A 27,502-nucleotide genomic window follows, 5' to 3' on the forward strand; every position below is an offset into this window, starting at 1 on the left:
TCCCCAGCTTGGTCCACCTGCTGGTGGCCAGAGACCTTCGGTACTCCTCCTACGCCGACCGTGAAGGTCAGGAATCTGGGAGTTACCTTCGATGATGGACTTAATTTCATGAATCATGCCAACAAAACAGCATCTGCAGCACACTTGAAGCTAAAAATGATCCGCAAAATACGCCCTTTTCTTCCTGATTCTGCCATCAAGACACTGGTTTCTGCCCTTGTCCTCTCCTCCTTGGATTACTGTAATGGGCTATTTCTCAATGCCCAAAGCAGAGTAATTGCCAAACTTCAAACTATACAAAACGCAGCAGCTCGCCTCCTCACCGGCAAAACAAAGTTCGAACCCATTTCCAAAAACATAAAAGATCTTCATTGGCTGACTGTACAAAAGAGAATTCATTTCAAAGCACTCTGTATAGTTTTCAAATCAATTAATAATCAAGGACCTCATTTTCTAAGAGAACAACTTCAAAGCTACAAACCCACAAGAGCCCTACGATCAGCCACGCTCAGCCAATTGGTTGTCCCTCGTACCAAAACAGTCTCTTGGGGTGACCGACGCTTTTTGGTTGCAGCCCCCAGACTTTGGAACACCTTGCCTCTCAATATCAGACAAAGTGTCACACTGCTTCAGTTCCGCAAACTTTTGAAAACTTGGCTGTTCTCTCAGTAATCTCTTTCCATTTCGTCCTATCTGATTCCTTCACTCATGCCTCTATACTTCCTTTGTTAATAATGGTTTAGCGCCTTGATGCCCAAGGGTATAAGCAGCGCTTTATAAATGTTAAAAATAAATAAATAAATAAATAAATATATACATATGCATGCTACTTTTTAGGAATATAGGGCCCGATGTAGGTAAATCTACATTTACCACTTCATAAATACCGAATCATACCGAATCGGTATTTTTGAAGTGGTAAATTAGAGGGGGGGAGATGTAGGTATTTCAGATTCGGTAAATACCGAATCTGTAAGATTCGGTATTTACCGATTCTGTAAATACCGATTCGGTATCCCCCATTGCTTCCTATGGGCCTTGAAGCCCATAGGAATCAATGGGCATTACCGAATCGGTAATTACCGATTCGTTAATTACTGATTTGTGCAAGGGTGCAGGGGGTGTCACTTTGACACCCTCTAGCACCCCCAAAACAGGCATGTGAGCCATGTGGCACACAGACATGCCCTAAGGGCATGTCTGTCTGTCACATGGCATAGGTGTGCATGCACACATGTGCATGCACACCTGGATTCGGTATTTTAACACCCAATTGGATTGGGTGTTAAAATACCGAATCTGAAGGGCCTGTGGGACAGAAAGTAGTCCCACCTACATCCCAAATTTAAAAATCGGTAAAATTACCGATTCGGTATTTTTGCGATTCAGTAATTTTACCGAATCGGTAAAATACAGAATCGGACAAAAAAAGGTCCCCTACATCTCAGTAGGCCAAATACCGGTCGGAAACGGCCGAAATCGGCCGTTTCCGACCGGTATTTGGTACCTACATCGGGCCCATAGTGAGAATTACATCTATATACTCAAGCACTAGGTGTGCACTGATGAAAAGAGGCTCATATCTCTCTTTGACTCATGAATTCACTTAGACATTCTTATTCAGTTATGCAATCAAGGAGGCGCTACTTATATTTAATTACTTAGATATTAAACATATATTCATATAATCACCTAGATGCTACAATTCCATTCAAACATGTACTCAGCTAGTATCTCTGCACATATGGATTCACTGAGACACTACTGATACACTTATGCAATGGTCCAAGCAGTACCTTAATACTGATACTACCTCAGAGGTATTTCCCATACATTCATAATTTTATCCAGGTAGTACCTCTGCAGTGAAAGAATCACACAGACAGTATGTGTGCACTCATGCATTATCTCAAGCTCTACCCGTATACTCATGTAATACACCTTGTTTTAGGCTTGTACTCACAGTTTCTCTCAAGTATTTTTCGTGCACTGATGCAATCACCCAGGCAGTATTGCTGCACTCACTCAATTATTCAGGCACTACTACTACTACACTGAACTATTGACTTAGGCAGTAGCCATTTAGTGATCCAGTTTGTTAGGCACTACATATGTGCTCATTCAATTATCCTACCATTACTCTTGCATTCATTCTTTTACTCAGATACTACCATGCAGTCATACAGTTAAGGAGAAACTACCTGTACACATACTATCCCTCTTTTCTCTTTTAGCATCTCTCATGCCTCTTTCTGCATTTAATTTGCGTGTTTCTGCACCTTGTTTGCTCTTTTTGCTCCTCTGTTGCCTCGTTCTGCACCTCACTTGTTTCTTTTCGCACTCCTTTTGGCTCTTTTTACACCTCTTTTCCATCTTTCTGTACTTCTGTAGCCTCTTTATGCACCCCGCTTCTATCTTTCTGTACCTCAGTTGCCTGTTTCTGCAACTCGCTTGCCTCTTGCTGTAGCTCTCTTGCCTCTTTTTAAATTTCTGTTGCTTCTTTGTGTATATTTCTCGCTTTTTTCTGCACCTTTCTTTCATCTTTCGGCACCCATCATGCCTCTTTCTGCACCATTGTTCCCTCTTTCCGCACCTCTCCTGGCTATTTCTGTACCTCTCATGGATCTTTCTGCAGTTCTATTACCGCTTTCTGCACCTCTGTTGCTTCTTTATGTACCCTTCTTACCTCTTTTGTACCTCTGTTACTTCTTTCTGCACTACTTTTGCTTCTTTCTGTGTTCCGTTTCCATCGTTCTGCAGTCCGTTTCCCTGATCCTGCACCACTCTTGCATCTTTCTGCATCCCTATTCCCTCTTCCTGTACCTCTTTTGCCTTTTTCTGCAACTCTCTTGTATCTTTCTATACTTTTCTTGACTCTTTCTGCACCTCCGTTGCTTCTTTCTGCACTTGTCTCACCTCTCTCTGTACCCCTCTTTTCTCATTGTGCATATTTGTTGCTTCTTTTGGTACTTTGCTTGCTTCTTTTTGCACCTCACTTGCTTCTTTCTGCACCCCTCTTGTATCTTTTGCACCCATCATTCCTGTTTCTGTACCCCTCTTCCCTCTTTCTGCACCTCTCTTCCTTCTTTTCCACACCCCTGTCTGCTCTTTCTGTACCTCTCTTGCCTCTTTCTGCAACTGCCTTGCCTTTTTCTGTACTTCTCTTGTTTCTTTGTGCACTTCTCTTGGCTTTTTCTGCACTTCTCTTGCCTGTTTCTTCTTTTATACTGCTTCATTCTGGACTTCTCCAGCCTCTTTCTTCTAGCATGTTGCCTCTTTCTGCATCTATGTTGCTTCTTTCTGCAGTTCTCTTGCTTCTTTCTGCTCTTCACTTGCTTCTTTCTATACCCCGTTTGCCTCTTTCTGCACTCATCTTCCCTGTTTTTGCACCTCTCTTGTCTCTATGTGCACCTCTGCTGTCTTTTTTTGCATCTTTTTTTGTATCTTTTCTTTTTGCACTTCTCTTGCCTTTTTCTGCACCTCCGTTGCTTCTGCACGTCTCTTACTTCTTTTACGACACGTTTTGCCTCATTCTGCACCTCTTTTATTTGTGTCTGTATCTTAGACATACACAAGCTCCAGTGTATAAGTGGTATTGTAGTAGTATGTGTAGTAGTCAACAGGAATCTATTGATATATTACACATTTTCTTACAAGAATATGCTAAAAAGAAGTGTTAAACGGAAGATTAGGATGTTGCAAGGACTAGATCCTTGTAAAGTGAGAAAATATACTAAGTTGCAGGGTCAATCTCTATCATGTCTTTCTAGAAAAGTATGTCAAAGTACTTTTCATAATTTAAGAATGTTAGCAGTACATCACTCAGAAATGTGGAGGTTAGTAAGGAGATTGTACTACGTAAAAAGTCCTGAATTAAATACATATGAGTCTAATCTTATTCAATCTGTGCACCTGTTTCAGGCTATGGTTCATACGGAGGCTAAATCAGGTAAGCTGCTTCCAACAGATTTACAAAGATCTCTGAATGGAAGAGTTGTATACTTACCTTTAGATTTTAAGAAAATTCTTGAAACTGTTGGTATAGAGAGAGAGGAAAGTGAGCCTGTAGTTATTCTAGTTAATGGTGTACCAACAACGAGTGTGAAAATCAGGCAAGAGTTAGTAGATGTCACCAATCTAAGAAAGGCTACATTATATCTTGTACAGAACAATATTTATTATAAAACTGTTAATGTGGAAAAACAGGGAATATGTTTGGAAGACGATACAGAAATTTCAACTGGCCAAATAGAAGAAGTGGACAAGTCCAGGAGTGAAGAGATTTACGAACATTACAGTATAAATCTTCTTCATTCAAAACAAGTTTTTGGAAACACTATTGAATTATTTCAAATGAAAAAAGCAAAGGGAACTCACATGATTGTATGGGAAAAAAAGTTTAAAAGCTCGTTGTTTTCCACAGCTGTTCCCCACTGGAGAAGGTGGACGATATGATGAAAGAGCAGTCCAGATTCAAGCTTCAGAATACCGCTCCACGAGATTGTACTCAGAAGATTCAAGATTTTGACAGTACATTCCTTGTATATTTCATCTTCTATTTGAAAGTGACTTGTTTGGACTTTCATATGCAGTGAATCACATTTTAAAAACAGGGATTCATCTTACGCATGTTTCTGCAAAGGAATTTATGGACGAAGTTCAACAAAGAGACGATCATTTAGAATGTCACCTAATTAATTTGATGGCATGTCAACATGGTACTAATGAGCATTGGTATTGTCGTCACGGCGAACTTAAATGTATGTTAAGAAACTTAGGTACCCCTACGCGGATTTTAACACTTAGCTGTGATGAATATGCATGGGACGATTTTCTTAAATTTCTATGACAAGCAAATTCAAGTGTAAAAAACATTGAATTGAAGACAGCTTAAGAACTGTGTTCCTTGGATCCTCTGAATGTTTTCAGATATTTTAATCATAGGTTTCAAGCTATTGTGTCTTTTATCTGCAATAAAAATAATCCCACTCTTAGAGAAGTTACTGATTTCTTTTTTAGAAAGGAATACCAAGCCAGAGGTGCCGCTCATATACACATGCTATTATGGATCAAGAATGCACTGAGATTTGGAACTGATACCAATGAAAGTGTTTGTCTTTCATCGAAGAATATGTTACCTGTGCCATTCCAAAAAAAGGATGAGAAAAGAGGTTAAAACAACAAGTTTAGCCTTTTTTAAGTCATTTTTCTGGAAAATATTGTCGACGAAAATGCAAGCCAAAGGCAAAATTTTATACAAAATGTTGTTTTGGTTGCCCACGTCCAATAATTTCAAAAGGAAGAGTCAATAGTTTTATGTCAGTAGTAAGATATACTATAACTCGAAAATCACCCAAGAATACATACAACATAAAAAGAACTGAAGATTCATATCATAATAATGACTACAATCCAGTGATTTTGACATTGTGGAATGCAAGCATAGATATCCAGTATGTTTCAGATAATTAAATTGCTGTTTCTCGCTATGTTACGTAAAATATATCAAAATTTGAAAAGACAGAGTTGAAAGAAATGTGGGAAGAAATTTCACAAGAGTAGAGTCTTAGTAACACATTTTACAGCTTTAGCTTGAAAATGCTTTCCCATCTAGAGATTGGATCCTATGAATGTTCAGATCGGTTGAGCTCTGCCAGTTAATATTCAAAGTCAAGAGGAATCATTTGGGTAAGTCTAGGTCTTGCCGCCACACAAAATAGAGTATTGAAATTTCTAAAAGACTTAGCATTGAAAATGTTGGATACGTACTATCCCAAAAACCTATTTCTCTATGAAGTACTGCAACTTTGCAGCTTTAAGAGAAATGTTACAGAAAATATAAATGAAGAAAAATATGCAGTAATTCGATGTGATATGTGTTTGGTAGAACATGCCAAAGGAAATCTTATTGACCACAGAAAACTCAGTTGCAAAACTCCATATCAAAGGGAATTGTTCTATTTAGCACTTTTGCAAATCTTCAAGCCTTGGTGTAGTGAAATGGATTTACTTAGAGATTTTGACCACTATGAAAATTCTTTTAATGCATATAAAGATAACATTCGATGCACAATTTTCCCTACTTATCTACAAATGTTAAGTGAAGAGATTGAGCAAGAAACTACTATTGCAGCTGAAAGGTAGAGACAGTTCTCAAGATAGTCAAAGTTCTGCTCCACTAAGTCAAGATCCACTAGGACAACCAATTATTGAAAATGAAGCAGCAATAGCCATGAATGAAGTAGAAACGGCAATGCAAAAAGCACCACAGGATATTATAGAGTTGGAAACTTGGAAGAAGTACTAAATATTGAATGAAAAGAAATATATCAGCAAGTGTAGGACAGATACAGCATGGTTTGCTGAATGAAAAAAAGAATGCCAATGCACATCATTTAAACCTATTCGAATGTACATCAGTGGTCATGCTGGAACAGGAAAAGGTTTCTTAATTAAAATTTTCACCAGTTATCTACACAAAACTACTGAATTACATTTATCTTGTGTTGTAGCAGCTCCAACCGGATTAGCAGCACACAGCATTAAATGGCTTAATTTACATCCATCACTCATGCTACCAGTTGAACATGAAAATAAATCGGAATATCAGAAGCTATCTGGAGAAGCTTGTTATGAAGTTTCAAGAGTACTGAAGAAAATGAATTTTTCAATCATTGATGAGGTGAGCATGGTCTCAAACTTAATGCTTGCCTTTGTACATTTAAGAATGTGACAGATTTTAATAACCGATTATGTTGTTCTGTTTTGAGGAAAACAATTGTATTCGGAGATCTACTACAACTTAATCCTGTGAAAGGGCAACAAGTTTTTAAAACACTTGTCCTTAAAGTTACTAGGAAATCTTTGGGAAGTAATGGAAATGTGAACATTTCTTCTCTTTTTGAAATAAGGATCTTATTAAGAATATGCAACAAGCAAGTGAGGAATATTATGAGAACATTCTTCAAGATATAAGAATTAGTGTTTAGTCAAAACATGAAAAACAAGCTTTACAAAGTCGCTTACTAAGGAACTTGTTTACAAACAAAAACATAGCACCTGAAATAATGTACAAAAGAATTGGAGAACAGAAGCCTATAGATTGCATAATGCCTACACTGCAAGAGTGTTCTACATTCAATGAAGAACTTTTGAAATTGGAAGAAAAACACAATAGTGAAAATGGAAGCTGTTTATGAAATGAAACACAAAGGAGTTACTATTCTTCTCGCAGAGAAATTACATTCAAAATTGGATTCTTTGGAAAAGCGTGTATCTAAGACTGCAGGTTCAGAAAGGACTATTTGTATGTGTAATCTATCGGGTAATTTTGCGGCGTAGTTTGAATGTAGAAGGAGGTTTAGTAAATGGAGCAATGGGAAAAGTTGTCGATTTTGTAAATGTTCAGAACAGAGATGTTATTAAATTTTTCAAGAAAAAATGTGATCAGATTAAAGAGGTTAAACATATTGGAAGTTGTACTGTTGTTTTTTGCTTGTAAAAGACTTGTATGTTCGTAGAAAACAGTTTCCTCATTCTTCAGCATATGTAGTAACCATTCATAAATCTCAAGGTTTGAGTGTAGACAGTGCTTTGGTATTGGAAGTACAGGGTTTAACCCCTCCCATGCTCATGACGAGCTCAGCTCGTCATGAGCCACGGTGCTCCGGTGCTCATGACGTCAGCTCGTCATGGCCCGTGGAACGCTCAGGTGCGGGGAGAATTCCCCTGCTGTGCTGAGCGTTCCACGGGAGTCGGTGCACCTGTGACGAGCTCAGCTCGTCCTGAGCACAGGAGCGCCGTGCCTCATGACGAGCTGAGCTCGTCATGAGCATGCGGATGCTGTGTGCGCCCCCCAGCACAGCGGGGAAATTACTACCCGCAGCGAAGGGGTTAAAGAGGGAATGGTATATGTTGCATTGTTTTAAGTAAGAACATTATCTGGTTTGTATTTGAATGATGTTTATGAGAAAAAGATTAGTGCTGATCCAAATTGTGTAAGAGAGTACAATCGTTTAAGAAGAGTTTATGCTGCTGATTTAGGTGAATATTCTGTATATGAGAAACGTATAGTGTGTCCAAAATGTAAATATGACAAACATTCTTCTTAGATTCAAAAAAAGCAAACCATACAAGAGAATCCTGAGGGTGCAAAGAAAATGATAATGGAAACTGTTGATTATATTGTAGGATACCTGTGAGAAAATAGTTCAGGTATCAACTGCTATGCTAATGTAATTGCGAAGGTTGTGTTTTATCTAGAAGATCTTCATCATGAAATTATGAAAAATTGAGAAAAAAGATTATGTTCTTTACTACATTATATTTTTCAAAAGTTGGTAACTGACAGAAGTAACATCCACACTGCTTCTGGGATTTGGCATCTTTTGGTTATATGTAATGGTTCATTGAAATTTACACTCAATATGCAAAAAGATGCACAGAATTTCTTATGTTTATGCTTGGAGTATTGGAAGATGAAGGAATATAAATTGAAAATGTTTTTGGACTAAGTTACAGATGGTATCATAAATGTGAAGAGTGTCAATTTTCTTATACCACTGAAATAGATACTGAACGATTCATATACTTGACGATACCAGATTGCAAATCAGTCTCTTTTAAAAAATTAGTAAAGACAGCAAATCAAGATATGAAATGCTCTCATTGTAAATCAGAAATGTTGTCAACATTATATATAGAAAGATTTGGAAAATATGTAATTTCAATTCTACAACGTTGTACAGCAAATGTGAGAAAGTTGGAAACCAAAATAAAAATTTTTGTTGCAAGACAAGTACCAATTTCAGGAAGAACTTTTAAAGCAGTGGCTATTATTTTCCATGATGGACCTACTACAACATCTGGACACTTTACTGTGTATTTAAAGTACAAAAAAGGATGGACACCTTGCAATGATGTCCGTTAAGAATTTAAATGTAGGTTACAAATTACCAAAGTCATATCTGATATTTTTTGTAACTAAGATGTGAACACGAAATAACATGCTTATTTTGGATATTTTCAATGCAAACGTTTCGGAAACATTATTCGGCCTATTGGGAAGATCTGAACAATTAATATATGGATTATTGTTTGTGCTAACTCATATTGCATTTGGAAAATTGTGTTGAAAAACAAGTAGTTTATATATTTGTTGTCTATATTATAGGAGATATAAATGAGAGTGTACATTTTACAAAATGTACTTGAGAGAAGTAGAAATACTTAATGCAGTTGAAGAATGTCATTTAGAAACTGTTGATAGGTAAACACATAGTTATACATGTTCTAAATAATGCTCAAAGCTGATTTGGGTTTTTTTGTTTACTGTTCTATGATGATAATACATTGAAATCACTGTGTATGGTGAAATTCAATAGAATATGAGAACAGCAAAAAAGAGAAACTGAAAATGTTATGAATTTCTAAAATTATTTTGTGTTCTTAAAAGTATAATATTATATTTGATAACAGTTTTTCTTCTTCTTTTTTCCAAAAAGTAATGTGGAAGTTTGAAAAGATTTTAAATTTAGGTTACAACAAAACTACGGCAAAATAGTTCCATTGAGTTTTGTATCTAAATTAGTAAAAAAGGTAAGAAGAAATAATGTAATATGCATGCTAATGTGAAATAATGTTTAGAGCCAGTTTTACTGCACTCATCTTTTCCCTCAAACACTACCCTTGCACTCATCTATGCACTCAGGCAATATTCCCACACTCATTCAATTTACTGAGGTACTCCCCATGTACTGGTACAATCACCCAGGCACTACCCATACGCTCATGCAATCACTCACACACTATCCATGTACTTATCCATGTACTCAGGCACTACCTCTGCACTTTTGCAATTACCCAGGCTCTACCCATATACTCATCTATGCACTCGGACATGGCCATAAGCAAATCAGTCTTGACCCTGTGCCTCATGGGAACAGTCCAGACCGAACTGCTAAGCCATGTCTTCCCTGGACCGGAATCAAGCATTCTAGGACCGGTTTTTGGCTATCAGCCTACATCAGCCAGGATAGCTTGACTCCAGTGGCGTAGTGAGCACGGGGCCCACGTCTGGGCATACCCTTCCCACAAAGGGTGAACAGCAAAACACACAAGTTGATGGACGGAATGTTGCACAATGGCAAAGAATTCACCCCCAGTCACAGATCTGGGTATAATCCATCAGTATTTTGCTCACCAAGCCACCCCAGTTCAGACATGGCCATATGCAAATCAGTCTTGACCCTGTGCCTCATGGGAACAGTCCAGACCGAACTGTCAAGCCATGTCTTCCCTGGACCAGTTTAGTCTGGACTGTTCCAATGAGGCACAGGGTCAAGACTGTTTTGCATATGGCTGGGTCCAAACTGGGGTGGCATTTTCAGCAAAAGATTGATGGATTTAACCCAGATCTCTTGACTGGGGGTGAATGTATGATTTATTCAGCATTCCATTCATCATTTGTTTGCGTGGCACTTTTCAGCCTAAGTGGGATGGGTATGCCCAGACGTGGGTCCCTTGCTCACTGTGCCAGTGGATTTAACTTAGTCTGTCTGATGAAGGTTAATACCCTGAAATCGGTCCCAGGATGCTTGTTTCTGGTCCAGGGAGGACCTGGATTAGCAGTTCGGTCTGGACTGAAACCCTGAGGCAGTGGGTCAAGACTGATTGGCACATGGCTAGGTCTAAACTGGGGTGGCATGGTGAGCAAAAGAATTATGAATGTAACCCAAATCTCTTGACTGGGGGTGGATATATGATTTATTCAGCATTCCATCCATCATTGGTTTGCATAGCACTTTTCATCCTAAGTGGGATGGGTATGCCCAGACCTGGGTCCCTTGCTCACTGTGGCACTGGATTGAAGCTAGCCTGGCTGATGAATTGTAATACCCATAAACCAGTCCCAGGATGCTTGTTTCCAGTCCAGGGAGAACCTGGCTTGGCAGTTCGGTCTGGACTGTTCCCATGAGGCAGAGGGTCAAGACTTATTGGCACATGGCTAGGTCTAAACTGTGGTGGCATGGTAAGCAAAAGATTGATAATGTTAACCCAAATCTCTTGACTGGGTTAAATGTATGATTTTTTCAGCATTCCATCCATCATTTGTTTGCGTAGCACTTTTCATCCTAAATGAGATTGGTATGCCCAGACGTGGGTCCCTTGCTCACTGTGCCACTGGACTCAAGCAAACCTGGCTGAGGAAGGGTAAAACCCAGAAACCGGTCCCAGGATGCTTGTTTCTGGTCCATTGTGAAACTGGCTTGGCAATTTGGTCTGAACTGTTCCCATGAGGCACAGGGTCAAGACTGATGTGCATATGGCTGGATCTAAACTGGGGTGGCATGGTGAGCAAAAGAACAATGGATTTAACCCAGATCTCTTGCCTGGGGGTGAATGTATGATTTATTCAGCATTCAATTCATCATTTGTTTGCGTAGGGATTAGGGCAGAAGGAATGGCCTCTGGCTAGACCTTGTGCCCAACTCAGTACACACATCCATCCTGACATCCTCTGCAAACAGTCTTTGTAATATGTATTAATATTCTGCATACTATTATCACCCTCCTGATGTTGATGCAACACTTCAACTTGTGCAGTCTCTTCTGTACCTTGTGCTTGCTGCATCTCATCAAAGATTTTCTGTTTGGAGGCAAAGCACGGAGATGTTTCCACAGCACATCTTTTGCCCACGGAGTCCTGGCCGGCTTTAACCCAAATTGAGCAGTTGCCCGCAGAAATGGCTGTAACTTCTTGTGCAACTTTTTTAATGTAAAGAACTGACACATCATTGATACTGTTTATAGGCTAGATGGTGGTGCTTCTGCAGGTATTAAAGGCAGGGCAATAACATCATGATCCACCTGGGGAAGGGCGGGTGGTGTGTTTGTGGCTTCTGTTATGGAGTTTTGTCAGATGCTATGATGCACTCGGATTATCTAAACAGCAAAGGGGCTCTGCAAAATATCAATATGCCAATAGTGTTCTGAATTATCATGTGTTTTTTCTATAAGCTGTGGATTTATTGATGAGTAGTGTCAGATGGCTGCTTTCATTTTTATTTACTGTGTAGAATTGACAAATGGCTGCTTTCATTTTTTTGTTGTTGCTGTTGTCCCTTTGGAACTGCAGTACAATTGCAGGACTCATAGAGCAAATGATAGATTCTGTATCCCTCCTGCAAGGCCTTTATCGCCCAGAGTGGGCATGCCAATGCCCCATCCCCTCAAAAATTGCCACAGACTTTCTGCCCCTCAGGAGGCAGTTGGGGGCAATAGCTCCTGATCAGCCCCCAGGGATTACACTGGCATTTTTGTACATAGGGGTGGGGGCTGGCTAGAATAGGCATACCAATGACCCCACCTGACAAAAATAGTCACTGTCTTTCTTCCTCTCTTGGGGGCATATCGGGGCAATAGGCTCCGATCTGCCACCCCTAGGGCAGCAGAAAGCCACTAGGCACTAGCCTTTTTTTCACAATGTGCCTACCTGTGGATTTTGGGCCCGAGAGCAGCCGGCACCTAGGGAAGTCTAGCTAACCTGTACATTTTTTTAAATTAGACACAACGGGGAAACCAGAATGCCATGACTTGAGTGCCTCTCATCAGATTCTGTTACCCAGAATCCCTTGCAAACCTCAAACTTTGTAGAAAAAAAAATCCTCACATTTCTGTAATGGAAAGTTCTGGAATCTGCGTGGATCCTAATTTTACTCGAGAGACCAAGGGAAACGCTGGGTGGTAGGACATTTGTGCTGGCACAGTGATGCCACACAAAATTGTGTGGAAAAGGGGATTTTGGGTAGGAAAACTTTGGGGGATCCACACAAGCCATACCTCTCTAACTTCCCATTGTGTATAATTTTCAAAGATATCTGGTTTTGGTTGATTTCCGTAGATGGCCGCCAAGATCGGGGCCAAAAACCCAGGTGGTTTATTGATAGGTAATTTTGATGTCTCCACAACACGTTTAGGCCCTACCCTGCAGTGGGCAATTGGCCCACCCACACAATTGAGGTACCATATTTATAGGGAGACTTTGGAGAATGCAGGATGGGTTGAAGTTTGTGGACCCACACACATTCCAGTACTTTCCATCACAGGAAATGTTGGGAAAATGTGTATTTTTGTTTTACAAAGTTTGAGGTTTGTCAGGGATTCTGGGTAAAAGAACCTGGTAAGAGCCACACAAGTCACCCCTCCTGTATCTCCCTGGGTGTCTAGTTTTATAAAATGTATAGATTTGCTAGGTTTCCCTAACTGCTCGCAGAGCTAGGGTTCAATATCCACAGCTAGGTACTTTCTAAAAAAGGGTCAGTTTTCACTGTAAAAATGTGGTGTGTCCACGTCGCGTTTTGGCCTGTTTCCTGGTCACGGAAACAAGGCCTACTCAAACAAGTGTGGCACCATTTTTATTGGAAGACTTTGGGTAATGAGGGGTGGGTGGAATTTTTTGGATCCATGCAGATTCCAGAACTTTCCAGCACAGAAATGTGAGGAAAATGCTTTTATTTTTTACAAAGTCCGAGATTTGCAAGAGATTCTGGTTAACAGAACCTATTGGGAGCCACTCAAGTCACCCCTTCCTGGATTCCTCTAGGCAAATAGTTTAAAAAAAAATATAGGTTTGCTAAGTTTACCTAGGTGCCGGCTGAGCTAGAGTTCCGAATCCACAGCTAGGCACTTTGCCAAAAAAGGGTCTGTTTTCACTGTAAAAATGTGCTGTGTCCACGTTGCGTTTTGGGCCTTTTCCTGTTGCGGGCACTAGCCCTACCCACACGAGTGAGGTACCATTGTTATTAAGAGCCTTAGGGAAAGACAGAATTGTAGAGCAACTGTTATTATCTATTATCTTTCTATGCATTTATGTTTTCCAAATGTAAGACAATGTGTTAAAAAGAAGTCACTTTGTAAAATGTCCTATAATTCACATGCTAGTCTCGGTACGCAAAATTTGGGAGAAGAGCAAATAGCTACTGCTTCTACACTCTATTTTGTTTCCATTTCAGAAATACATAGGTGTCCTTAAAACCTATTTTTCACTCTTTATATTTTTCCAAATGAATTGCTATATAACCATTTTACAAAGAAAAACCATTGCAAGATGCAGCTCAGTTATTGACTCAGGGTTCCTCAGGTTCTTGGTGAACCTAAATGTCCTATATATCACCACAGCCAAAAGTGTCCAGCGGGTGTAATGATATATTGCTTTCAAAAATGTATTATACTTAGAAGAAGTTACAGGTGAACACGTTTAACCCCTCCCATGCTCATGACGAGCTTAGCTCGTCATGATCCACGGTGGCCATGTGCTCATGACGAGCTGAGCTCGTCATAACGGCCGCAACGCTCGCACGCGGGGCTAATTCCCCCCCTGTGCTGAGTGTTTTAAAGAAACGGGTGTGGCCGTGACGAGCTCAGCTCGTCATGAGCTCAGCGCCACCATGCTGCGTGACGAGCTGAGCTCGCCATGAGCACCGGGGCGCTGTGCGTGCCCCCCAGCACAGCAGGGGAATTAGCCCTGCAGGGAAGGGGTTAAACTCATTTTCAATTTTTCTTGTTTTTAACTATTAGTTTCTATTAAAAAAAACCTTGAAGCACCTACACAAATGACCCCTTGCTGAATTTAGAATGTTGTCTACTTTTCTGAAATGTTTAGCTTTCCAGGATCCATTATTGCTTTCATACCCATTTCTGCCACTATCTGGAAGGACAATGAAAGCACAAATAATAGCAAAAATAGGCTATGTCCCATTAAAATGCCAAAACTGTGTAAATTGTTTTGGTTTTGTGACAAACGTCTGTCTTTCCCTGAAAGCAGGGACGATAATGATTTCAGAAACTTTATTGGTACCATTTGCAGGGAAAAAAAACTCACGCTTTCTTCTGCAGCACTTTTGTCCCATTCCCCCCCCCCAAAAAAATGTAGCTGTATTTTGGCTAATTTCTGGGTCCCCTCCAAGGGAATCAACAAACCCTGGGTACCTTTAAAATCACCATGATGTTGAAAGAAAAGGATGTAAATTTGGTGTGGGTACCTTATGTGGACAAAAAAACTACAGGGGGCTAAGTACGAAATACCCCAAATAACAAAACAAAAGGCTTAGCACAGGGAGGAAAAGGCCTGGCAGCAAAGGGGTTAATGTAAGTTAACATCTTTTTACCATACCAAGATAAAACATCTATTTAATCTTTCAATCAATCAATCAAGACATTTATAAAGCGCGCTACTCACCCGTGAGGGTCTCAAGGCGCTGAGAAGGCTGGGGGGGAGTGCCGCTACTGCTTGAAGAGCCAGGTCTTGAGGTGTTTCCTGAAGGTGAGATGGACCTGGGTCAGTCGTAGGTGTTTGGGGAGGGAGTTCCAAGTCTTTGCTGCCAGGTAGGAGAATGATCTTCCTCCGGTGGTGGTTCTGCAAATCCGTGGGACAGTGGCGAGGGCGAGGCTGGTGGAGCGGAGCTGGCGGGTGGGGGTGCAGAACGAGAGGCGGCTGTTGAGGTATTCGGGGCCCGTGTTGTGGAGCGCCTTGTGTGCGTGGGTGAGCAGCCTGAACGTTATCCTTTTGTCGACGGGGACCTTTGTTTTTGTCAGTCAGATTCTACTATTTTTAACATATTAAGGTAACTCCTCCACTGCACACAGCCTTTGGCCAATCACAGCAGGGAGTTGGAAAAGGCCCACCACCTGTAGGTGGCCAACGCATCGCAGCATGCCCTCCGTGCTCAGGTTGCTGCTTCTGCTTCTTCTCCTCTCCCCTCTATTCTACATATGCATGTCCCGGCCCCCACCTACTGCACTCAGTGGTCAGATTCGTGCCTCCTCATGCCTGCTCTCTATTCTCGTGCTGCATGCATCAGTCCCCTCCTGACCACCCTCTGTGGCCAGCTTCCTGCCCCATCCCCTCCTCTTCCCTGACCTCTAATTTCTGTGTGCAAGCCTCTGCTTCCTCTTGTTTGCCGACAGTGGTCCATCATGATGCCCCTGTCAATGTCGGCTTGCCCTCTCTGTGCAGCTTGCTACCCCTGCCCCCATCCTCTGCCCTCTGCTCTCGTTGCATGATCCATTGTGCTGACCCTGACCATGCCGACCTGCTCTCTGGGGTCAGATTACAGCCCTTGTCCCCTACACCCTGACCTCTATTCACCACCCTTGTGCTCCTGCCCCATTCTTAACCTATAGGCAATGTCCTTGCTGGCCTGCTCTAAGTGGTCAGTCTGCTGCCTCTGTTCCTTCCCACTCCAACCTGCACATTTGCAGTGTCTGCCTGTCTGTCCCTGTCCCTATCTACTGCCCTCCTTGGTCATTAGTGCTGCACTCTCTGCATGCAAGACTTTCTTCTGTGGTCAGTTTGCCCTTTGGCCTACGATATGCTAGACGTTTTGCACCCTAGCCATCAAAAGCTAAATAAAGCCCTTACCGCCTGATTCATGAAAAACGGCATTTGCGATTCTGTAATAGCGAAAAAAAGCGAATCGCTATTCAGAAATCGCAAATCCGAATTCATGAAGATTTGCGATTAAAAAAAGCGATTCGCACGCGATCGCAAATTCCGTTAGCGATTACCGATAATCGCAGAAAAATTGCTATTTTCGGCTACCCGCGCCGGGATTGGGAACTCGCAAATAGCGATATCGCTCTTTGCGAGATCGCAAACTCGCGAGATCGGGAGAACGGGAAGTCGCATTTCGAGCCCAGTGATGACATCACAACCAGGAAGCAGCCAGTTCCCACCCCCATTCACCACAGTGAGGCTGACTTCGAGGGAGCTAGTGGGAGAGCTGCTGCAATACAGGAGATTACTACACATCTACTACTTTGCTACAATGTCAGAGGAACCTGTTGCTGGCACCAGCAACTCCTCTGGGCGCAAAAGCAAGCTCAAATTTTCCGAGCAGGAGCTCGAACACTTGATTGAGGGGGTGGTGGCCAACCACGCTAAACTCTTCAGAAAAGATTCCAGGAGGGTCCCTGAGCAAGAGAAACGGAGGATATGGCAGGGGATTGCCTCCACTGTTAACTCCGTGGGAGTGGCCGACAGGTCCCTAGAGGAGCTGAAGAAACAGTGGTATGACCTCCGAGGCCGTGCCAAGGAGAAGGTGGCGGAGCGCCTTGGAGAGTCGTCGGGCACCGGAGGTGGCGGACCTACAGTCCCTCCCAACACAGCCATGGAGGACCAGGTGGAGGACACCCTAGAGAGGGAGGCCTGTATAGGCTTCACACGTCTCGACTCATCCCGCACCACCCAAGACACCCAAGGTAAGTGGCATGCGACTGCGACCCTGCCCCCCATGAATGTCCATGACCAAATAGGCTCCCCTAATGTCCCATAGGCATGCCATAGTTGCACATCAAGGAATATCCTGATGCATTGTGGGAGATGTAGTGTGGCCACAATGTAGTAGTACCACAATGCAGCCAGACAGGTCTCAAAGCACACAAAGCCAATTCAATTCAATTCAATTCAGTGATTTATATAGCGCGCTACATACCCAGAGGGTCTCAAGGCGCTTGGAGAAGGGTGGGTAGTTACTTGTCGAATATCCAGGTTTTAAGTTGCTTTCTGAATGCTAGGTGGCTCTGAGTGAGGCGAAGGTGAGTGGGAAGTGAGTTCCAGGTTTTAGCCGCCAGGTAGGAGAAGGATCTTCCTCCCATGGTGGTTTTGTTGATGCGAGGAACAACAGCAAGGGCTTGGTGGGAGGAGCGTAGCTGGCGGGAGGGGGTGTAGAAGGAAAGTCGTGTGTTGAGGCATTCGGGTCCGAGTTCGTAAAGTGCTTTGTGTGCGTGGGTTAGAAGGCGGAATGTTATTCTCTTATTGATGGGGAGCCAGTGGAGGTTTTTCAGGTGACCAGAAATGTGATCTTTACACGGAATGTCAAGAATGAGTCTGGCTGATGCGTTCTGGATGCGTTGGAGTTTTTTCTGAAGTTTTGCGGTGGTACCGGTGTATAGGGTGTTTCCGTAGTCCAGACGGCTTGTAACCAGTGCGTGGGTGACTGTTTTTCTAGTTTCAGTGGGGATCCAGCGAAATGTTTTTTTGAGCATGCAAAGAATGTTGAAGCAAGATGATGAAACTGCGTTGACTTGTCTGGTCATCGAGAGTGAGGAGTCCAGAATGACGCCTAGGTTTCGTGCGTGGTCTGTTGGGATGGGTGCTTTTCCAAGGGATTCTGGCCACCACGAGTCGTCCCAGGCGGAGGGGGAGGTACCTAAGATAAGGACTTCTGTTTTGTCGGAGTTCAGTTTCAGGCGGCTGTGCTTCATCCACTCGGCTACTTCTTTCATTCCTTCATGTAGGTTGGTTTTGGCGGTGTTAGGGTCATTGGTGAGTGATAGGATCAGTTGAGTGTAGTCAGCGTAGGAGATGATGTTGAGGTTGTGTTGACGTGCGATGGTCGCGAGGGGGCTCATGTATACGTTGAAGAGGGTGGGGCTGAGTGAAGATCCTTGTGGCACGCCGCAAATGACTTCAGTGGCCTCTGACTTGAATGGTGGGAGGCGGACTCTCTGAGTTCTTCCGGCAAGGAACGAGGTGATCCATTCCAGTGCTTTTCCTTGAATTCCGATGTTTCTGAGGCGTTGTAACAGGGTGCTATGACAGACTGTGTCGAAGGCTGCAGAGAGGTCGAGGAGGATGAGGGCGACGGTGTCACCTTTTTCCAGTAGAGTTCGAATGTCGTCTGTTGCTGCGATGAGTGCGGTCTCAGTGCTGTGTTTGGCTCGGAAGCTGGACTGTGAGGAGTCGAGGGATTTGTTGGTTTCTAGGAAGGCGGCAAGCTGTTTGTTGACAGCTTTCTCGATGACTTTGGCCGGGAATGGAAGGAGTGATATGGGGCGGTAGTTTTTGAGTTCGGTGGGGTCAGCTGTGGGTTTTTTCAAAAGGGCGCTGAGTTCGGCGTGTTTCCAGCTATCAGGGAAGGTGGCGGAGGTGAGGGAGCAGTTGATGACATCTCGGAGGTGGGGTGCGATGATGGAATCTGCTTTGTTGAAGATGTGGTGAGGGCATGGGTCTGTGGGGGATCCTGAGTGGATGGAGTTCATGAGGCGGATGGTATCATCCGTGGAGATTGGGTTCCAGTCGTTAAGGGTGTTCAAGGGGGGTGAAGGTGAGGCAGAAGGTTGGGTGGGTTGGTCTCCGGGTTGGTTGTCGAAGCTGTTGTGGATGTCTGCGATTTTGTCGTGGAAGAACGAAGCTAGGGAGTCGCAGAGGTCTTGAGAGGGAGTGATGTCGTTGGAGTTGGCAGTGGGGTTGGTGAAATCTTTGACGATGTTGAATAACTCCTTGCTGTTGTGGGCGTTGTTGTCAAGTCGGTCTTTGAAAGCAGCTTTCTTGGCAGTTCGGATCAGTTGGTGGTGTATGCGGGTGATGTTTTTGAAGGCGTCTTTGGTGCTGGAGTTTGGGTCTTTTTTCCAGGCCTTCTCAAGGGAGCGACAGAGTTTCTCGGATTTCTTAAGATCATCGTTGAACCAGGGGGCGTTTTTGTTGCCTAGTTTGATTTGGCATTTTTTCAGGGGTGCTAGGTTGTCAGCGCTGTTGGTTAGCCATTGAGTGAGGTTAATGGCTGCTTGGTTGGCGTTCGATGAGTGTTCAGGGGGGTTTTGAAGAAGCGATGAGGATATCTGGTCGATGGTGATTTTGTTCCAGTTTCTTCGTAGAGTGGGTTGAGGATGGTTGTGGGTTGTGGTCTTTTTGTAGATAAAGTGAACGCAGCTGTGGTCCGTCCAATGGAGAGCTGTGGTGTGACTGAAGGAGATATGTTTGCTGGAGGTGAAGATAGGGTCGAGTGTGTGACCTGCGAGGTGAGTGGGGGTATTAACAAGTTGTTTGAGTCCGAGGTTGACGAGATTGTCCAGAAGGGCGGTGGTGTTGCTGTCGTTACTTTTTTCCAGATGAAAATTGAGGTCTCCCAGTAGAATGTAGTCCTTGGAGGGGAGGGCGTGTGGGGTGATAAAGTCAGTGATGTCTTCACTGAATTGTGCTCGGGGTCCTGGTGGCCTGTAGAGGAGGGTGCCTCTGAGTGTGGTCTTGGGGTCGGTGTGGATCTGGAAGTGAAGGTGCTCGGCGCTAGCGAGGTTGACGTCTGAGCTGGTTGAGATGCGGATGGAATTCTTGTGGATAATAGCGATGCCTCCTCCTGTTTGCTTGTTGCTGTCTTTTCGGATGATCTTGTAGCCTTCCGGGATGGCAATGGTGATGTCTGGGGCTGAGGAGGCGTTCATCCATGTTTCAGTTAGGAAGGCGACGTCCGGAGAGATGGTGTCTAGTAGATTCCAGAGGTCGATGGCGTGTTTGTGGACCGAGCGAGTGTTGAGCAGGATGCATTTTAGGTGGTTGGTGTCAGGTCTCTGTTTGGTGTTAGTGGATGTGGAGTTGGTCTTGGTTGGTCTTGGAATGTCACCCAGCATGCATGTAGCAACTGCACGTCTGCCAGATACATGCAACTAATGATCCTCCACTTACCCCCACAGGTGGCAGCGAAAGCAGCGATAGTGAAAGGCTGCAAATTGATGAGGAGGTCCAGGAGGAGGAGGTGCCACCACCAACCCAGGCACCAGCCCCTGCCGCTGCTACAACACCAGCAGCCAGATCCACCTGCAGTGTTCCCCCTGCGACTGGTGCAGCACCTACAGCCGCTGCCAGACCAGCTACTATTGTGCCCCCTGCTACTGCTGCACCACCTAGAGCCGCAGACAGACCAGCTACCATTGTGCCCCCTGCTACTGCTGCACCACCTAGAGCCGCACCAGGCCAGCTACCATTGTGCCCCCTGCATCTGGCGCACCAGCAACGCCAGCTGTCACACCCCCAGCAGCTGTCGCTACAACATCTGGGCCTGCGCCAGTTGCGACACAGCGGCCAGCCACAGACTCAGGCCAGCAGGGCAGGCGTGGCAGGTCTCGCCAGCACATCACTCCAGCAAGCAGGAGGGGCAATGGACAGGGACTGGCGCGTTTGAGCATTGAAAGACGCATGTTGAGGATACACCAGCGCCAGGCACGACAGCAAGGAGCCATTCAGCTGCAGCTCCATAAGATAGGGCGCAATGTGGCCACAGTCGCAGACCACATGGACCGCATGACGGCGGCCATGGCAGGTGTGGGGGAGCGCATAGACAACATGACTGCAGCCATGGCAGGTGTGGGTGAGGGGATGGCCCGCATGGCTGCAGCCATGGAGGCCAACACCGCTGCGATGTCCACACAGCGCAGTGCAGCACGCCGCCGCCACCGTCAACTCATGAGCTGGCTGGCCACCTACAGCAGGTCGAATTATGTTGCTGCCAATGCAACTTCTCTGTTGGCGCGGCGGTCCCTAACACAGCAGCACCAACTTGTCCAGTGCAGTGAGGACATGACCAGGCTCCTGGAGCACCTCACCACGGCCGTTACGGCACTACACCCTCCAGCAATACCATCCACTGTGGGGGGTGATGATGCTAGTGAGGGGGCATCCAGCATCAGCAGCCACTCAGCCTCACAAATCCACCACACAGCCGCAGCACCAGGCCCACGCCAGGTCCAGAAGCCCCGGAGGAGGATGCCCCTCAGAGGCGCTTGGGCGCAACGCGCAGTAGGCGCACTTGAGAACATTTGACTTTCATTGGCACAGGCTGACTTTAAGCCTGCCATGTCCTATGACACAGCAGTATGCTGTAATACTGTTTGTGGGAGATAGTTGTACTGAAACCTTTTTTTTTTGTGAATTGAACAAATACATTTATTTTGCTACACACATTAGCGTTGTGTCATCATTACATTTTGCATGCATTGTTGATTTGTGGGGTGATGGAAGAGGGTGTACTAGAAACTGTTCACTGTGATGTGGTTGCGACGTCTGTGGCCTTCAGCTGGGTTCTCCCCACGTGCATGGCGCGCATGTGCAGGTGGCCGGTTGTCCCCTTCAGATTCACTGCCAGAGATGTCGACAGGTATCCGGCGCTTGGTTGCAATGTTATGTAGTATTGCGCAGACAGCCACAATGCGGCAGCACACTGCAGGACTGTAATACATGGCCCCACCTGTCTTGTGCAGTATGCGGAACCTGCTCTTGAGCAGGCCAAATTTCCTTTCTATGCAATTCCTTGTCCGTATGTGTGCAATATTGTAGCGCCGTTGCTGGGGTGTAGCAGGGTTGAGGTATGGGGTCAGGCGGTATTCACGGAGGGCGTAGCCACTGTCACCTGAATGAGAGGAACAGATGGTGATTGCCTGTGCTGCGCTGTTACATCTTAGCAATGTGACATTTTCGACAAAGTGTACTTACCAAGTAGGTGTCCTTCCCCAAACTCTCCCCTGACCAGTCGTGTGTGGAGGCCGCTGGGCCGGAATATGAAGGAGTCATGGGTACTCCCTGGGTACTGTGCGACAATGTCAGTGATGTATGTCTTAGCATTGCAGACCATCTGGATGTTGAGGGAGTGGTAGGACTTTCTATTGCGGAACATATACTCCATGGCAGCTGGTGGGCAGATGGCGATGTGGGTACAGTCTATGCATCCGAGCACATGTGGAAAATGGGCTACATTGTAGAATTGTAGCTTGGTCATGTCCAATTCCTGTTGGCTGGCGGGGAATTTGATGTGACGGTGTAGCTGGGTGAGCATGGCGTCAACAAAAGTGTGGAGGCAGCGTGACATGGTGGGCTGGGATATCCCCCCAGCAGGCGCTACTATCCCCTGGAAACTCCCGGAGGCCAGGAGGTGCAGGCTACACAATACCTGCACATGTGTAGGCACCGCATTGGTACGGCTTGTTGGGTGCTGCATCAGGGGGTCAAGGTCTTGTATTAGCTGCATTATCATTTCCCCATTCAGCCTGTATTTAGCATATATCTGCTCTCTGGTTTGGCCCAGCAAGGTGACCCGCTGGCGGAATATCCTGTCCTGGATCCTGCGTCTCCTCCGTGCTAATCACTGTAGCCTTCGACGCCTCACCACCATGTACATTCCAGGCATTGTGGGACTCCTAATGCTGCTGCTGATGATTGTCCTTATGTGTGATTGGTCAGGACAGAACCTGTTGGTGATTGGACAACGGTTTTTTAAAAGTAATTTTTGCATGGCTTTTAAGGTTACCACCTGCTTTGAGTTGTCCTTATTTTGCGCGGCGCAAAATGCGATTTTTGGGTTTTTCGCTATTAGCAATTTTTCTTGAATACCGATTGCGAATCTATAGCGAATTCGCTATTTATTTCGCAGAATCCGTGGTTTCTCGCATTTTCCGAATCGCTAATGCTCACCTGCCGGGATTCTGCGAATATAATAGCGAATTCGCTATTCTGTGTTTGCGAATTCGCTATTTTGATGATGAATGCCGATTACGGAAATTGCGCCCGCAATTGCATTTTCGCAGCGATTGCGGGCGCAATTTTACTTCATGAATCAGGCTGTTAGTCTTATCTTGAACTGTGAATCTCCAACCTGACGCCAATGTACTGGTTTTATGTGAATCAGTTGTTGGAAGTTCGGATGATCTCAACAGTCCACTGGATCACCAATATTTACAGTGATGTACGTTATAGAGACACTGTGAAAAAAGCATACTGACAGACAAAGGAATGAATTCACAGTCTTCAATCAAATTTCAATTTACAGTTATATTTTCTACCTTGAACTTCGGGATGCTTCATGAGAGCAAGTAATCCATATGAGGTAGTGTTGGTTAAACTCTCAATGCCACCAAGAATGATGTTCATAACTGTCATTACTAAATTCATGATGGAAAATGCAGATGATGGATTGTCTTTTTCCTACAAATAAAATAAAAGTAATGCATTTATAATTATTTTAATCTGCAAATCTATAGATCAGCACTGTGGGCAATAAAGAGGTTGATCCATAAGACATAATTGTGAGCCGGATAGATTGAGATTGCCTGAAGAAATGGTTGGTTGGATAGGTAGTTTGTCAACCCCTGCGTGAATTAGGCAGAATGGCAACCAATAAGCCGAGAAAGAACAACTTATCACAATGCCTCAGAGCATATAGAGAAAGTTACTTTACATGTCTTTTCGTTGCAGAATTCTCCTTTTTAGGCTAGACTACGGCAGATCCATGGATAAGCTCTAGGTTGTTGTGCAATAAATAGCCTTTTATAACGAGTTTATTGACAATGTAGTTCTTTAGAAGAATGACCTTGAAAGTAAAGAAGCAGACATTTTAAAAGCAATCCAGTGTAAATCTCCCAGCACTTAAATATATGGTCAAATTGTATTATGACTTCTGTCCTGACAAACTGACACATGGAGGACTGATTTAAGAGAGGCTGGGTTGTGTAGCCTAGTGAGTAAGGCATTTCACTGCTGAAATATCACAGGCTTCATTTATGAGGTTTTGCCTGTTGGGCAGCGCCGCAGGCCTTGCTGCTGCACTGCCCTACGGCAAAAGAAAAGGGCTGGAGTGGGCAATATCTATCAGATACAGAGCATTCCTGTCTATTTCGCCACGGCCAGCACACAATAGGCTGCCGTGCGCCAACGCATGCACCTTTGCACTGCATTGTAGGGATGATTATTTTTGTGCAGGAAGGAAAAACTGCATTGTAGGGATGATTATTCTTGTGCAGGAAGGGAAAACTTCCTGCACAAAAACAATCAGAAAAGGCTTTTTCCTCAATCTATGTGTGCTGCAGAAGGCAGAGGAATCATGTACCCTGTGCACCATCCTAGACCCAGTCTCTTTTCGAGGATTAATATCCCTGCTATACAAGACCCTTAAAACTGACTGTAGAATGGACCTGACGGAGACTCGGAACAGGCGGGAGGAAGACCTGCCTGTCCCATTAACAGAGGGGGAATAGAAACATGCATTTGCGCAGGTCCAGGACTTCTCAAGCAATGCCCGATTCAAGCTCACACAGTTCAACTACCTCCACCGCACCTACCTGACTCTTCTGTGCTTGTCTAAGTTTGACCCATTGCACTCACCTAAGTGCCTGAGATGTGGCAACACCCCTGTCCATTTAGCTCATGCAACATGGGATTGACCCATGCTCTGCTTTTAGTGGAGCACGGTGCTGGAAACTTTGCAGAGGGCAAAGAAGCTCTCCATTGAGCCCTCAGTCAAATGTTATCTTCTGGGAGTGCTGCTGATTCCCAGGGCCACAAACCGCATGCAGCATAAATTTGCTGCACTCGGGGTGGTATTGTCGAAACGCCACATAGCGATCCACTGGAAGTTAGGCACACCCCCCCCTTCCAGGGAAATGAAGGTCGGACCTCTGCGAATGTGGGGGTAGTGGAAACACTTCAGCTATGCGCTGTCGACACAGATGAAAACGTGGATCGGGATCTAGAGACCAGGGGCATTATGTTGGGTATCATGCAGGGGACAGATCACCTTGGAGGGAGTAACTCTGATCGCTCTGGGGACGCTACCAGGACACCTACACAGCTTAGCTCCCCCAGCTGGCTCCCCCCATAGTTACACAATGAGTACAAAGTCTGGTTCCCCCAAATTGACATTGAGGTAGTACCCCTGGGTCCACATTCAAAACCCTCGGAGACCTTGTGGAGGAGCTGTGCCCCCACTGCTAGTCCACCCACCACGCATGCTCCTTCCATATCATTCTCTCTCCACCCAGAAGTTCCCGTGCTGGGACAGGGACAAGAGGTGAGGGACAGTGCATCATGTGAAAACATTGCCGGAACATTGAACATAGACACATATATACCATGTGGGGTGGATGCCTCTACCGCCAGATGCTGTCAATGGCATTAAATATGTTTAATTGTTTTGTTTATTAAAAAATAAGTAAAATTAAAAGTAGTAATGTGACTGGAGGGTAGCAATTACAGAGGGATTCCCTCTAGGGTGGTACAGAAGTGGCTTTGAAATGTTGTACTTGTAATGAGGGCTAGTTTAAACTGGGAGATCAGCTCCTCCAAGACGCTGTACTGTGTTATGAGAATTGTACCAAGGGGCCCCTTGGCAGGGTAACAGTATATTTCATCCTTGTTTCTACAATACTGTCTGAACCTTGATCCTGATGTGCTTGCTACTAATAAAAAAAGATTTTTAGAAAAACAACTACAAAATACATCATGAGAAAAGTGGGAGGAAGGATTCCCTTCACAGTCAGCTATGCCTTAAGCGTCTTCAAGATCCAGGGATCAAAGATGAGCATTAAAATCGCCTCCCCAGATCATGCCCAACTCCTTGCCTGCACTGTCACTGAGGAAGTCTCGATTACAGTCTAATTTCATCAAGATACTGCATCTCTCTGCTTCTGGGCTGTTACTGTAAAAGTTCATGATGCCCAGTCGTGAGCCTTTGGCAAATTCCAAACTCAGGGGCATATTATCAAGGACCGGTGTTAAAATTATCGCCGTTTTATTGGCAGTTTCCTGCCGATAAAACGGCGATATTGGGCTTGATAATACACCCTTGATAATTCCCATAGAAGTCCATGTTCTGATGTTAACATGGGCTTCTATGGGAATTAACAAGGGCGTATTATCAAGCCCATTATCACCGGTTTATCGTCAGTTTCTTGCCGATAAAACGGCGATAATTTTAACACCGGTCCTTGATAATATGCCCCAGAGTTTGGGGGAATGGGCACTTCCAGGAGAACTGCTGGATCGTCGTGCATCTCCAACTCATGTAGTATCCGAGGCCGAGTGTCGGTCAGGCATGGTGAAAAGTTCCAGAATCTGACCACTGTCTATGAACCTAAGTGATCCTGGTGCAAAAGAGAAGGTGTGAATAAATCACATGAAGATCCGGTGGCTCTTTGAGAAAGGGCGTAGAGGGATACGCTTGGCCCATATGTGATGTTATAAGTGCCTCAGACAGTAATGATTCAAGGCAAATCACTGAGGGCCAGATGTAGGTCACCAAATACCGGTCGGTAACGGCCGATTTCGGCTGTTACCGACCGGTATTTGGTGATTGAGATGTAGGGGGCCTATATTTTACATAATCAGTAAATTTACAGATTAAGTAAATTTAAAGATTCTGTAAAATATCGATTCAGTAAATATACCGAATGGGTAAATCTATTTGTAGGTGGCAGTGGAAACAGTGCCACAGGCCCCTAAGAATTCGTTATTTACCAAGTAATACAATTGCATGGTAAATAATGAATTCCTGTGTACATACACATCTGTGCATGTACACCTGTGCCATGTGGCACACATACATGCCCTGAGGGCATGTATGTGTGTCACATGGCACACAAGCCTGAATCAGGGGTGCAACAGGGTGTTAAAGTGACACCCTGTCCCCCTTGTCAATTTGGTAATTTTACCGAATCGGTATTTACCGATTCGGTAATTGCCATAGATTCCAATGGGCCTCAAGGCCCATAGAAATCAATGGCAATTACCGAATTGGTAAATACCGATTTGGTGATTACCAAATATTCCCGAATCGGTAATTGATTCAGTAAAAATACCTACATCCCGAATGCCAGTTCTTAAATACCGAATCGGTATGATTCGGTATTTAAGAATCGGTAATCTGGGATTAACTACATCTGGCCCTTAATCTCCCAGTGCCTG

The 27,502-nt window shown here is 44.4% G+C and overlaps 1 protein-coding gene across 3 annotated transcripts in view; it reads right to left on the reverse strand.

Annotated features, from left to right (window-relative positions):
• LOC147692380 (cytochrome P450 2A13-like) overlaps positions 1–27,502 on the reverse strand; it is a 1,200,227-nt gene that overhangs the window by 344,550 nt on the left and 828,175 nt on the right. For all 3 annotated transcript variants that reach the window (XM_086938606.1, XM_086938607.1, XM_086938605.1), the window contains exon 6: positions 23,608–23,749. In XM_086938606.1, the coding sequence (XP_086794732.1) occupies positions 23,608–23,749 (142 nt within the window). The remainder of the gene's footprint in view (positions 1–23,607; positions 23,750–27,502) is intronic.

The sequence above is a fragment of the Lissotriton vulgaris genome, chromosome 9 (assembly GCF_964263255.1).
Source record: "Lissotriton vulgaris chromosome 9, aLisVul1.2, whole genome shotgun sequence".
Classification (NCBI taxonomy): domain Eukaryota; kingdom Metazoa; phylum Chordata; class Amphibia; order Caudata; family Salamandridae; genus Lissotriton; species Lissotriton vulgaris.